General features: G+C 60.1%; 1 protein-coding gene across 1 annotated transcript; it reads right to left on the bottom strand.

Moving 5' to 3' along the window:
• Positions 1-3,728: 3,728 nt before the first annotated feature.
• On the bottom strand, positions 3,729-9,052 carry LOC123381384 (extensin-like). Its single transcript, XM_045042089.1, has 3 exons — positions 9,010-9,052; positions 5,585-7,412; positions 3,729-5,205 (listed from the first exon to the last, which is right to left on the bottom strand). The coding sequence occupies exons 1-2, from the start codon at positions 9,050-9,052 to the stop codon at positions 6,064-6,066; spliced, it is 1,392 nt and encodes a 463-aa protein (XP_044898024.1). The 3' UTR covers positions 3,729-5,205; positions 5,585-6,063.
• Positions 9,053-13,469: the final 4,417 nt, after the last annotated feature.

The raw sequence follows: 13,469 nt of genomic DNA, 5'->3' as shown, positions 1-13,469 counted from the left end.
ATGAGAGATTCCGACCCCCGAGCAGAGGACTTTGTGTAAGACATTTATAGATTCCACTACATAAACATGGTCTACTTTGCAGTCAAGTACCCTGCCACTGGGCTATGCCTCTGAAATTACCCACTTCGTATCAAAAAGCGTAAGATTAGACGTCAATTCAAAAACTCAAATGGAGAATTAGGACCTTATGCAACAGCCCACGTCTGGGTGTGCCAACAGCAGCCGCCAGGGTCCCTTAGCGGATGAAGGATAAACACGATGTGGTCCATCCACACGCCGGAATGTGACCCAGCCTCAGGAAGGAAGGACGTCCTGCCACCTGCCACCACGTGGACGGACTTGGAGGTCACGGTGTGCAGTGACAGGAGCCAGACACAGAAGGACACATCCCGCGTGACCCCACGCACAGGGGGTCCCCAGAGGAGTCCTGTCCACAGAGACAGAGAGTAGATGGTGGGAGCCAGGGCTGGGGAGTCAGTGCTTCATGGGAACAGGGTTTCAGTCTGGGGAGATGGAAAGTTCTGGAGACAGGTGGTGGGGGCGGCTGCACCACAGCGTGCATGTGCTTGAGGTCAATGTACTTAGAATGTTAAAACGGTAAACTTCACGTCGTGAACTTCACCACAAAAAGGGAAAAACTCACAACCTTGCCGAACACCCCCCCGAATGGCTACAATGTAGGACTCGGTTGGCCGGGTCGTGCAGCACGGCCCGTGTGGAGCTAAGCACGTACCTGCTGTAGCGCCTGGCACTCTGCTCACGCGCCTTCACCCAAGAGACCGAAACGTGTGTCCACAGAAGGTGCTGGGAGGAACGTCCAGAGCAGCTTTTGTCCCAATGGTCAGAAACTGAAACTATCCCAGGCATTCAGCAACAGGTGGATGGATGAACAGACTGGAATCCGTGCCTGCCCCAGAGTCCCACTCCGCAGGATCAGGGGTCGGCCACTACCAAGTGCAGGAACCTAGCTGCCTCTCAGTAAGCCCGAAATAGACAAGAGCATGGCCAGTAGAGTCCACGGATAGAGAACGTTCTGGAACAGGCGAGCCTGGGCACGGCCTGCGTGGTCGGGAGAATGACCCCCAAAGACGTCCACATCCTGATCTCCAGAACCTGGGGCTACGTCGCCTTACGTGGGGCAAGAGGAATCCCGCAGAGACGTGGAGCTGACCATCTAGAGATAGGGGTGACCCGGGGGCCCAGTGTCCCCACAAGGGCCTCACACGTGGCGCCTTGGGAGGCCGGCAAAGGCAGGGACTATGTGAAGGAGGCCAATCTGAGAAGGCCCCACGCTGTGACATTCTGGAAGAGCCATGATACGGAAACCGTACAAAGATCACGGCTGGGGGAGAGCGGGGAGAGTGAACAGATGAGCATTTGGGGGAGATTTTTAGGGCACCGACACTGTTCTGCAGGACGCAGTCACCATGGAGACGCAGCATTATACGTTCAGCAAACCCCGCAGAATGCCCGCCACCAAGAGTGAGCCTGAGCGGTAACCGTGGACCACACTGGTGCAGTGCACAGGCCGGCATCCTGCGCCTGAATCCGGCAGGCCTGGTCTCCCCAATCCAGGGGCCCGCTGGGCATCATGCCTCCAGAAAGGAGGAAGGAGGGCCAGACGCCGTACCTGAGCCCTGGCTAGGAGGGCAGACCCCACACCAGCGGTGCCAGGAGACCCCGAGGTGGGAGCCCCCCAACTCCTCCCCCCCCCCCCCCGCACACTGTGATCTCCACCCCCAGGTCTCGGAGCAGAGTAAGGCACTTCAAGAATGGAGCCATGCGTCCTGACCCACGCACACGGGGAAGGCCTGGTGGCTTTCCTGACCTGCACATGCTCGGGGCGGGGGGTCCCGCACCTGCTGCCACCATCACGGGCGCCTCACCCGGGGGGGGGGGGTGCAGGGGCTGCTGTGGCGAAGGACCACCAGCTGGGTGGCTCCAAACAACGGGCACTTTCGCGCTCGTGTTCCGATGTGCTTCCCGCCCCCTCAGTGGCTCCCGACGTCCCTCGGCTGGGAGCGTGGTCTCCCATCTCCGCCCATCGTCACCAGGCCCCCTCCGTGTCTCTGTGTCCCTTCTCTTCTTGTAGGGACACCAGTCGCTGGATGCAGGGCCCACCCAACTCAACCGCATCCCAACCAATTACATCTGCAAAGACCCTCTGTCCAAAGAAGGTCACCTTGTGAGGTCCCAGGTGGATGTGAATTTGGGGAAGACACCAGTCAGGTGCAGCAGACATTTCCGGATGGTTTCATTTGACCGTAGAGATATCTCGTGCACTCCCACCAAGCACACTTCACTGACTCACTACGGGCCTGTCAAACGGCTGCCGGTCCAGAGACAGAGTGAGGCCCACAAAGTCAACAGTCATCGCCGCACAAAGGAGGGGACGTGGCTCCACCTGGGCGGTGGGGGGGGGGGGGTTGGAAGGTCAGGAGAGGCTTTGGACAGGGGCTCCAGCTGGGCTGGTGCATTGGGTTCAATTGGGTCCCCCCAAAATCCGCATTCTAGTCCTGACCCCCAGTACCTGTGAATGCACACTTAAGTGGAAATAGGGGATCCGCAGGTGGTGACACTGGGTTAGGGTGGCCCCACATCCGGTGACCGGGGTCTGCGGACGAGAAAGGAGGGACATTTGGGTACCAGGCTGCAGGGGAGACACGCAGGAGAGGCCAGAGCCGTGGCTCGGGAAGCTGGGAGGGGCGCCTCAGGGGAGCAGCCAGAGCCGGGGTCCGGGGGCAGGATGCAGGGGCGGCAGGCAGAGGGCCGGTGGCACCCAAGGCTGGAGAAGCAGACAGAGGACAGAAAACAGAGGGTCTTAGGGGTCATGCCAAGGAGTCCAAAATGTTTCCGGTCGGCTCTGGGGACTGGAGGGACGGCAGCCAGCCAGAAGGGGCCACCGGGCCAGGAGGACCACTGAGTCAGAGTGGCCCACAGAGGCGGTAACCACATTCAGAACGGTGGTCATTGCGGTCACTACACAAACCATCTCCAGAGACCCCACCCTTTTCAACCCATGAGGGAAGCAACTGGAAAATTCTGAGTCACGAGGCCTCTCGGGGGACCAGCTGCATGATTTCTGGGACCCCTTAGTCAAGGTGAAAAATTTCAGGATGGTAACAGTGGAACATTCCAGCAAGCCCCACCCAGGTCCGTGCAGGCCACGTCCTCTCTCCCCCTTCCTCCCCCTCCCCCCACCCCATGCCCCACTCGGAAGATGGTTTGTTAGGAACAAGGGCACCTGTGACCCGCCCCACACCCGAGAAATGCAGGGAGACACTCGGCGACCTCGAGTTCTACGCCACAAAACCTCTGCTCGAGAGATGGCGTAAACTTCCAAAAACCAACAAAAACCCCGTGTCCCTGTCAAATGCAACTGACTGCGTTTCATTTATGAAATCAAGAGGCGAATCTTTCACTCGGATCGCGTTTCCAAGATGCCGGAGACACAGCGGCCCCATCAGGGCGGCCGTCCAGCGTGCTTGGGGTCGTCCTCTGAGCTTCCGAGCACAAAGCACCCAGCAGTGCAGGGTGGGGGTGTGGATGCAGGGCAGAGAACACGGAACTGGGACGCCCCATCTGCGTCCATCCCCAAAACTGACCTCAGCGCCTCTTCTGGGCCTTTATGCTCCACTCCAAGAGAAGGTGTGAGCGGGAGGCCTGGGCTCGAGACTCGGAGACCCACCAGCGCTTTGCAAATAGCGATCGATCGATCGATCGTGTTGTTTCTCCTACAGTTTCTTCACCCTGTTCTGGTGTTTCTTCTTTGAAATGCATTTTGAGACCGTCCGTCCGCAGGGGGTTCTTTGTGGTGAAGAGGCCCCGGGCACAACCAAGATGAAACTCTCCGCCCCGTGACAGAAGCATCAAAATATGGGAAGGTAGACCGGCAGGGGCTACTCGCAAGGCTGGTCCTAACACTGTTTCCTTTCCGTGCCTTCCGGTTCCTGGCTCTGCAGAAGGCCACGCCACCCCGGGTCGGCCGGGCTCATTCAGGAGGCCTACTGGACAGGACTTTGGGGATCAATACGTATGGGACGGACAAGGAGGGGGCCGCCCGGAAAGCTCCGGAGCCCCGCCCACCTCTCTCGTTGGGCCCATATGCGGGTTTTTCCCCCTCCATTGTGACCTGCCATGGCACAGGCTGCCTGCCGGTTGCTGTGACCTTGGTCGGGGCGGCCCTGCAGCCCAAGCAATCCCTGAAGGCGCTGGTGCAGAAGGGCGGCAGCTGCCCGCCCCACTGGGAGCCGGGACGACTGGTCTCTCCTTGAAGGGATGTGGACAGCACAGCTCCACACCCACCAGCCGTGGGGACCTTGACCCTCTGTGTTTAATTCATTCTTCTCTGTACATGGCAGACCCCACTACAGAGAGGCCCCTGGAAACAGGCCGACAAGCCAGAGGAGAATGAGCACCACCAGGGAGCACTCGTGATCACTGGAAAGCGTGTAGCCGCACTGGGGAACCGGCAGGCGGACGTTCATGAGCTGTGGTGCTAAAGCCATGCGCCGACTTCAATCCTGACTGTGGGGACTTGTGCCTTCGCTCCTCCCAAAGCCTGGGGCCCTGCGGTCCCCTCCCCTCCCGGCCGGCCCTAGAGGTTCCCAGGAAGCCCCCGCGGGCGGGCAGCGTCCCTCCCCCAGAGATCCAGCGACACGAGGGGGAACCCCACGTGAGGGGCCTCCAGGCCGCAGCAAGGGCTCGGGGATGGGGGTTGGGGGCTCCCCCCGGGCGACCGCATCAGGCTCCGCCCTTTGTGCAGCACGCGTGTGGCCGGTCTGCGGAACCCGGCGCAGGGTTGACAGTGGAAAGAGTGACGTGAGGCCTCGCTGGCGAGCCAGCCCCAAGAATGTGGCACTCTTTCTGGCCAAAATGTATCACTCTGGGAAGAACTCCAAGCCCAAGGTTGAGAGAGGAATCTTTCCCGCGCTCAGAACCCGGTCTGGAGGCCCACACGGAAGCCAAACGGGGTCAGGTGCAGACCGGGCCAGCCAGCCGGGGTCCAGGGGCTCCATCCCGGCTCTGCCCCTCACTAGCCCTCGGAGCTCATGCAGGGACCACACCCCTCCCGTTCCTTCCGTTTCCGTGGGGGGTCTCGGTGATGTCTCCTCACTCCGCTCCTCTATGACCAGGAAAACAAGAACGTTCAGGAAAAGCCCCGCTTTCTACTGCCAGGTGATTTACCTGCCTCCAACCTGTTCCCTGCACATCAAGAGAATTGAGAGAGGTTCTGAGTTTGGCAAACGCTCGGGTCCCCATCCTCGAAGTCACGCGGGCCTGTCTCTGGAGAGGAGAGATTCTCAGACCAGGACAGTCTGGGCTCGAGCATGGGGTCAGAGCCTACCGCCCCCCGTCCTGGGGGAATGGGCGGAGCATACTGGCTTCCGGGCAAAACAAAGCCCAAGCCGGGCCCTTAGTCCCAGCCCCCACTGGGAAAAAGTAGCAGAAGCCACCCTCCTCCCCACACTGCCGCTGTCCTGTCTGTCCGACAACCTCATCCTGGCCACCTTTGGGGCAGAGGGAGGGAGGAAGTGCCCTTCACGTCTGGTCGCTTTCCTGGCCAGCACACTTTGAAACATACTGTCCGTGGGTTCCTGGAGGCTCCGTTTTCGGAAGACAGCTTCTCAGATGCCCAAGGCAGTGGACGTGGGCCAGGCCTGGGGAGCCTGCGGTCTTCCCTGGAGCGTTTCCGGAGGCCGGGAACCAGGGGACGCCTCAGCACCGGACCTGCACGGAGGCACAAGGTGAAATGGAAGAGCAACAGGCAGGACAGGTTCCACCACCGAGGTAGCCGGGGGACTTCCAGCAACTTCCGCCTCTGCACCCAGCTTCCTCCTCTGGAGAAAGAGGACAATTAGTGGCACCGAGGTGGTCGTGAAGATAGTTAATAGGCACAAAGGACATGATAAGCGTTGGAAAAGTAAAGCTGGCTGTGACGCTCTCAACTTTCAACGGCCTGTGGTGCAAATGAGTGACCACTGTCCCTTCTGACTCCTGCAAGCATTTCCTGCTAACTGCTGACCCCACGTTTACTATCTGTTCACGGCCTTATCTCCCCAGTCAGACCATCCTGTCTGGGGGACACGCAACGGGCTCACAGAAATAAACTGGCGGAAAAAAAATTAAAAATACATGTAAAGACAGCGTTGTCCACTGTCCTGGGGGCTGTGATCCAAGGCGACGCAAGGGGCATATAGGGTCCCGGAAGGCAGGTCCCTGCACGGTGGGGCTGGGGAGACGGAGGGGGTGCCTGTGGTCCGGTGTGTGTCGGGGGCAGTGTGTGTGTGTGTGTGTGTGTGTGTGTGTGTGAGAGAGAGAGAGAGAGAGAGAGAGAGCTGGAGTGGGGGGGGGGGGGAGGTTGCTGGTGTTGGAGCTGGGGACAATATCCTGGGGGTGGGGACAGTTGGGGATAGTGTCCAGGAGATGGTGTGGGAGACGGGGGACAGTGTCCCAGGGGACCTTGGTTCTGGGGTGGGAAGCTGGTATCCCGGGGGACGTGTCCAGGGTGGGGGGGATGGTGTTCTGGGGGCTGGCATTGGGGGTGGGGCAGGGAGGGGGCAACTGTGTGGGCGGGGGTTGAGGGGCCGTGTCCCCGAAGTACCCCGTGCCCCAGGGTGGGGATTCGGTGTCCCACCATGGGGGAACGGTGCCTGGGCAGGAAAGGGTGGTGGGGAGGGATGGTGTCCGGGGCGGGGTGAGGAAGGGGACCCAGTACGCCAGGGTGGGGGTCCAGTGTCCGGGGGTAGAGGACGGTATCCCAGGGGGGGCAGTGTCAGGGAGTGGGGATGGGCAGGGGGCCGGTGTCCCGGAGGGCTGGTGTCCCAGGGTGGGGGTCAGGTGTCCAGGGTCGGGGCTGGTGACCCGGGACGAGGGGTGTGAGGGAAGGAGGGAGGGGGCGGTGTCCCAGGATGGGGTCGCCGGTGGAGGAACGGGTTCCGGGGGCCTCGGGAGCCAGAGAGCGAGCGGAGCCGCCTTCCAGCGTCTCGAACCCCCGAAGCCCCCGGGGAACCGAATGCACCCCCTTCTCTGGGCCTCGCGTCCACCGCCGACCCTGCAGGGAGCAGGAGGAGCGGAAGCAGGTGGCCGCCCTCCGGGGTCTCCCCGGAACCTGCCCCCTGACCCCACGCCTCCAGGCTCTTCTGGAGGCTGCGCCCGAGGCGAGGGGAGAGGCGGGCCCTCCAAGGCGGCCTCCGATTGGCTGAACTTGCCGGCGACGAGGGCAGTGTTCACAAGTGCAGTCCGAGGGGCGGAGCCTCCAGCCCGGGGCCCGCCCACCCCCGAGGCAATAAAAGGCAGGAAGAAGCCCCGCCCCCCGGCCGTAAGTGGGCACGTGGGTGCAGAGCCCTTCTCTCTACTCCAGAGCCTGGGTGATCTTAACACACATTTCGGCTTGTCACTTCCGATTAAATCTTTCCATGATTAATTACAGCTTGTGGCCTAGTCACAGGAGTCCTATACAGCTTTCTTTCTTGTTTTTTTCAGTGCAAGTATGACTCAACTATTAAATGAGACGTATTATTACATGAGACATATTTATACTAAAAAGTTACTTATTGTTTATCTAAAACCCGTGTAACTGGGTATCTTGCATTCTATCTGGCAACCCTATTTATAAGAATTTGTTCATCGTTGTGACCACCTGATCAGTGGGGCCACGGACCCCAGACTGTGAGCTCCAGGAGGGCAGGCACCTGTCAGTGTTCCCTGCTGCCCCGTCCCAAGCTGCCTGTGGTAGGCTGAATAATGGTCCCCACAAAGATATCCACATCCTGATATCTGGAACCAGCGTATCTTACAAATTTTGCTGATGGGACTAAATTAAAGATCTTGAGATGGGGAGAATACCCTGGATGGGGCGGGGGGGGGGGGGGGGGGGAGGGGGCGCTGGCGGGGAAGGGAGGCACGGCAATGGCATCACAAGGTTTCTGATAAGAGGGAGGCGGGGGGGGGGGCGCCTGGATGGCTCAGCCGGTTGAGCATCTGACTTCAGCTCAGGTCATGATCTCGAGGTTCATGAGCGCAGGCCCCACACTGGGTTCACGGCTGCCAGCGCAGAACCCTCTTCAGATCCTCTGTCCCCCCTCTCTCTGGCCATCCCCTGCTTGTGCTGTCTCTCTAAAATAAATAAACACTCGGGGCGCCTGGGTGGCGCAGTCGGTTGTGCGTCCGACTTCAGCCAGGTCACGATCTCGCGGTCCGTGAGTTCGAGCCCCGCGTCCGGCTCTGGGCTGATGGCTCAGAGCCTGGAGCCTGTTTCCGATTCTGTGTCTCCCTCTCTCTCTGCCCCTCCCCCATTCATGCTCTGTCTCTTTCTGTCCCAAAAATAAATAAACGTTGAAAAAAAATTAAAAAAAAAATAAAATAAACACTTAAAAAATTATGAGGGAGGCAGGAGGGTCAGAGTGGAGGAGAGAAGTAAGGTGACGCTAGAAGGCACAGGAACGGGCATGTGAGGCAGGACCACGAACCAAGGGATGGGAGGGCGCTTCTAGACACGGGACAAGGTAGGGATGTGGATTCTCCCCCGGAGACTGCAGAAGGAACACAGTCTTGCAGAAACCTTGAGCCCAGTAAGACCGATTTCTGACTTCTGACCTCCGGAACTGTAAGAGAACAAATCTCTTCTCTTGTGGTGACTCATGACAGCAGCCATAGGAAATTCACTCAGTGCCCAACAAATATTTGCTGAATGAGCAAAAGCACGTCTGAAAGAATGCAAAAGGCAGCTATGGAATACGGTGTGGGTCAGAGCCAGGAGACCACACTGGCCTCCCGTGTGTCACCAGTCATGAGACCCTTGGCCATGAGATCATTCCAGAGCCTTGGTTTCTTCATCTGTAGTGTGGGGTCCCTCCTGCCAGCCTCAAGGACTGTGAGGGGTCAGGAGGTGACTGGACAGTGGTCACAGGGTGTGTGTGGAGCCAGCTAGAACCGCGACCTGCCCTCTCATCTCCAGCCAGACTCCAGCCATCACAGTGTCCTTTCCGGAGCCACCTGCTCCGTCACCTGCCAGGACCTCCTCTAAGAACTTTCGTGTATTCACACTCATGTTTACAATGACTCCATTTCAATAATTACCGCGGGTTCCTGAAGGTGGCAGCTGAGGCAAGGGGAGATAAAGTCAATACCCCAAGGTTACCCAGCTGTTCAGTTGTAAAGTGTGGATGGACTGAAACCATCAGGGAAGGAGCCTAAGGTGGGTGTGGCCCACTCCTGCGTCCTCTCTGTGCCTCAGTCCACCCTCACCAAGCCGACCTCCCTCCCTCTCGGGGACATGGGAGCCCCCGCGTGCAAAGGGTGTGGCGGTCAAGACTGGTTCTCAGCAGAGTAGACCTGTCACACCCTGAAAGGAGGTGAGAGGTCAGAGACTGGGGAGCCCCACCTTGCCCTGGAGATGGAATTCATCTGTGGGATGTCATGGATTCCTGGAGGCCAGAATGTCTGGCTCACCTGGCGTGGGGGAACGCCCTTGAGACCTCCCTCTCCCTCACCCCAACCAGGAAATATGGGGGTCTCCCCGCTCCAGGTCTGCCCCAGGGAGATGCCGGTCTCCAGGGGGCTGTGTGTCCTCGTCTGCCCTTTACGACCGACCGAGGCAAGCCTTGGGTCAGCAGGGAGGAGGGGGAGGAAGGGGAGGAGGGGGAGGAGGGCCAGAAGAGGGAGAGGCGGGTGGCCAGCCTGGGTGGAGGAATCCCCAAACCAGCTAAAAATAGCCAGGGAAATTATTCCAACACCTTCCCAAAATAGAAAACAACCTCCCCGCCCAACAAAAGGCTCGGGCAGCTGGGGGGGGGGGGGGCAGGGAGAGGGGGCGGTGATGAAGAAAGCTGGCCTCGGGCAACCCCTCCCCAAGCCCAAGACTTGCTAACCCCCTCAGGCTCTATCTGCCCAGCTGCCCTCCCCAGGGGCTGGCTGTGCGCTCACCCCGGGATCCGGATGGCGGGCACGCCCAGGAGGGGTGGGGACCCTGGAAAGTGGATCCCGACACCCCCCCACCCGCCGCCCGGGCCCAAGGGCCGCTGACCGGGGGAACTGGGAGGGCCCGCCACCCAGGCTAAAAATAGCCTGCATCTCCGCCCAAGCTATTTTTAGTCCTTTCCCCGAGGCCTCAGCACAAAGGCAGCCACCGATGGGCACACCCCGCCGGGCAGCCCGGGCGCCTCTGGCCACCGCAGCGGCCGGAGTTGGGGGCAGACCCACAGTGCGGACAGATGTGGCTTGAGCGCCCGACCTGCCGGCTGGCGCCAGGGCGCCCCCAAGCCCTCCTGCTGCCGAAGAGCGAGGGAGACACGCGGGCAGGGGGTCTGGGCCCCAGAAGGCGCCGGGCCTGCCCTCTCTCTGGATCGGGGAAGAGTGGGGGGGGGGGGCGGGTCTCGGATCCCCGAAATGACAACCGAGCAACGGGCAGCCGCTGCCTCAGTGTCCGCATCTGTGAAACGGGAGCCAGCGGCGCACAGCGCGCGGCCTCGGCCAGGCGGGGCCGCCGGGCCCGGGTGCCTTCCGTTCCTCCGGTCCCGCTCCCGCCCGGGCGGCTCCAGAGACGCAGGGGCTGATGTCATCGCAGCCCAGTCCGGCCTCCGGCGCCGCCGTCATGGGCGTTACTGCGCCAGGGAATCCCGGCCCCCGCGCGGGGCCCCCGTGGAAACCCGTGACGCCAGCGCCGCCGCCGCCGCCGCAGGTCTTCCGGCCGGCGCCCGGGCGGGGCGGGGCCGGGGCGGGGCGTGCTCCCGCGCGGCGCCCCACCCCCACGCGTCCCAGGGCGCGCATGCACGCTGCACCAAGCCCGCGCGCGCGCGCCCTCGCAGGCCCGGGGTGTGTAGGCCTGCGCGGGGGGGGGGGGGGGGGGCGAGCGCGTGCGTGCTCCGAAGCCCCCGGACGCGGTCCCGCGTGGAAGGCACGTGGGCAGGCGTGCCCGGCCCTGGCCGGCTCTACGGAGGGGGTGGGAACGCAGGCCTGAGCCTCCAGGGCCTGTCCGGGATGTGTGGGGTGGAGGAGGGGAGCGGGGGCACCCAGCCCGGACACACATACACACGCGCACACTCACACACTCCTCACACACTCCCCGCCGGGCTCCCTGGCCTGTGGGTGTGGGGCCGCAGCGATGACTCCGAGCCTGTTCACTGTCTCCCCGCCAGTCTGGGAGCTAATTACTGTCAGGACGAGACGGGTTGGCTGGAAAGATGAACAAATCGCAGTGTGTCTGCAGCACGTCTGGGTCTGCAGGCCCACCAGCGTCTGTTCCCAGGGTGTGGGGCATGACAGCCGTGCCGCTGTGCGTGCAGGGGGCGCCTTGGGCATTTGCTTGGGTCCTGCAGGGCCTGGGCTGGGTGATGGACGCAGCAGCCATCCTGCCTGCTGGGTGTGTGTGTGTGTGTGTGTGTGTGCGCGCGTGAGACAGATCTGTGGGAGCGTCTAGTCTCCTTGTATATAAAATGGATCTAATAATAGCACTTAGCTCCTAGATTAAGAGGAATAAATGAATTCATGAACATGAAGTGTGTACTCCTCATGGGGCCCAGGAATCCCTCCCCTAAGTGTTTTCCAAGAGAAATGAAAACTTAGGTCCACACCACGACCCCGAGGTGAATGTTCATAGCAGCTTTACTCTTAATTACCAGAAACTGCAAACTACCCAGCTCTGCATCCCTGGAAAACCCATCCTGACTGGAACAGTCAGCAATACAGACCTTGACAAGCCTGGGGGGGGGAGGGAGGGAAGCAGACACAGGAGGCCACACAGTGTGCGTCCGTCCACGAATGTGAAGCGACCGGAACAGGCTCATCCACAGACAGAAAGGGTGTTAGAGGCTGTCAGGGGCTGGGGTGAAGGTGATACTAATGGAGACAGAATTTCTTTTTTCAGGGTGAGAAATATTTTGGAATTAGGTAGAGGTGATGGCTGCACAAGTCTGTGAAAACACGAAAAAACTTCAAGGGGTGAATTTTGTGGTATGTGAATTACATTTTTTAAAAACACAGTGGGTTTTTTTTCCATATTTATTTTGAGAGAGAGAGCACGCAAGCAGGAGAGAAGCAGAGAGAGAGAGAGAGAGAGAGAGAGAGAGAGGGAGAGAGAGAATCCCAAGCAGGCTCCGAGCTGTAGGCACAGCACCTGATGCGGGGCTGGAACTCACAAACCGTGAGGTCATGACCTGAGCCAAAATCAAGAGTCCGATGCCCAACTGACTGAGCCACCCAGGAGCCCCTACACCTTTTTCTTTTTTTTTTTTTAAATTTTTTTTAACGTGTATTTATTTTTGAGGAGAGAGACAGAGCACGAGTGGGGGAGGGGCAGAGAGAAAGGGAGACACAGAATCGGAAACAGGCTCCGGGCCCCGAGCTGTCAGCCCAGAGCCCAATGCGGGGCTCGAACTCACGGACCGTGAGATCATGACCTGAGCCAAAATCAAGAGTCGGATGCCCAGCCGACTGAGCCACCCCGGAGCCCCTACGCCTTTTTCTTAAAGGAACAAACTGCTTCCACGTGCGACAAGGATGCCCGTCAAACGCAGTATGCTGGGTTTAAGGGACAGACTCAGAAGGCTAGACTCTGGGTGATCCTATTTTCATATCCTGGAAAAGGCCAAACTATAGAGCCAATCTTCGCTTGCAGGGATCGGTAATGGGGGGAGTGGGCTGACCAGGGGCAGCGGGGGACTTCCGGGATGATGGACCTTCTCTACGTCTTGAGTTCGTCGGGACTTAGGGGATCGTGCACCTAAAAAGTATGACTTTACCATCTGTGAATTAGACCTCAGTGAGCATAGCTTTACAAAATAAATGCAAGGTGTTTAGAAAAATGCCTGAGATGCAGTAAACAGCCAACAGACCACAGGGTGTACGTATGCAAAAGCACATGTCTGTGCACGTGGGCACCCACAAAAATATGCACACAGACACGCACCTACGTGAATACGCACAGTTATGCACACAGAACACACAAACACGGACAGCTCTACACACACGCAAATATATGCGCGTGCGCAAACGCATGTCCCCTACGCATACGTGCACACGCTCCAGGCACACATGGACGCGCACGCTCGCAGGCAGGGCAGCGGCCGCGGGAGCCCTGTCGGAAGGCTGGGAAGAGCCAGCTCGCGGCTGCGCGGCCCAGACTGGGTCTCCGTCAGCTGTGTGTGGGTGTTTCTAGGCCTCCCGCCTCTCGGTCTGTCTCCGGGATGCAGACAGCAGCCCGCCCCGCCCCCGCAGGCCTCCGCCTCCCAGTACTGTCTGTCCCCCACCTTCCTGACCCCACCCCAGCAGGCAGCCGTAGGACGGAGGACCAGCGAGCGGCTGCTTCTCACGGTCTGCCCCTCTCCTCTCCAACTCCGCAGGAGCGCCCTCCCCTCTCTGGACCTCAGTTTCCCCGGCTGTAAAATGGAAGGATGGTTCCTGGGAATATCCAGGAGCCGCTGTGCAAGTCTCCCAAACTACACAGCCCTGATCCTGCCAACTCTGGCTGC

Source organism: Felis catus, chromosome A2, assembly GCF_018350175.1.
Source record: "Felis catus isolate Fca126 chromosome A2, F.catus_Fca126_mat1.0, whole genome shotgun sequence".
Taxonomy (NCBI): Eukaryota; Metazoa; Chordata; class Mammalia; order Carnivora; family Felidae; genus Felis; species Felis catus.
This window is presented reverse-complemented; position numbering and strand designations above follow the sequence as displayed.

Bases quoted from the DNA above. Each gene is read 5' to 3' on its own strand.
- LOC123381384 (XM_045042089.1), bottom strand. From the start codon at position 9,052: ATGAGTGTGAATACACGAAAGTTCTTAGAGGAGGTCCTGGCAG. The intron at 7,413-9,009 runs GTGACGGAGCAG...AATCATGGAAAG, and splicing joins CTTAGAGGAGGTCCTGGCAG to ATTTAATCGGAAGTGACAAG.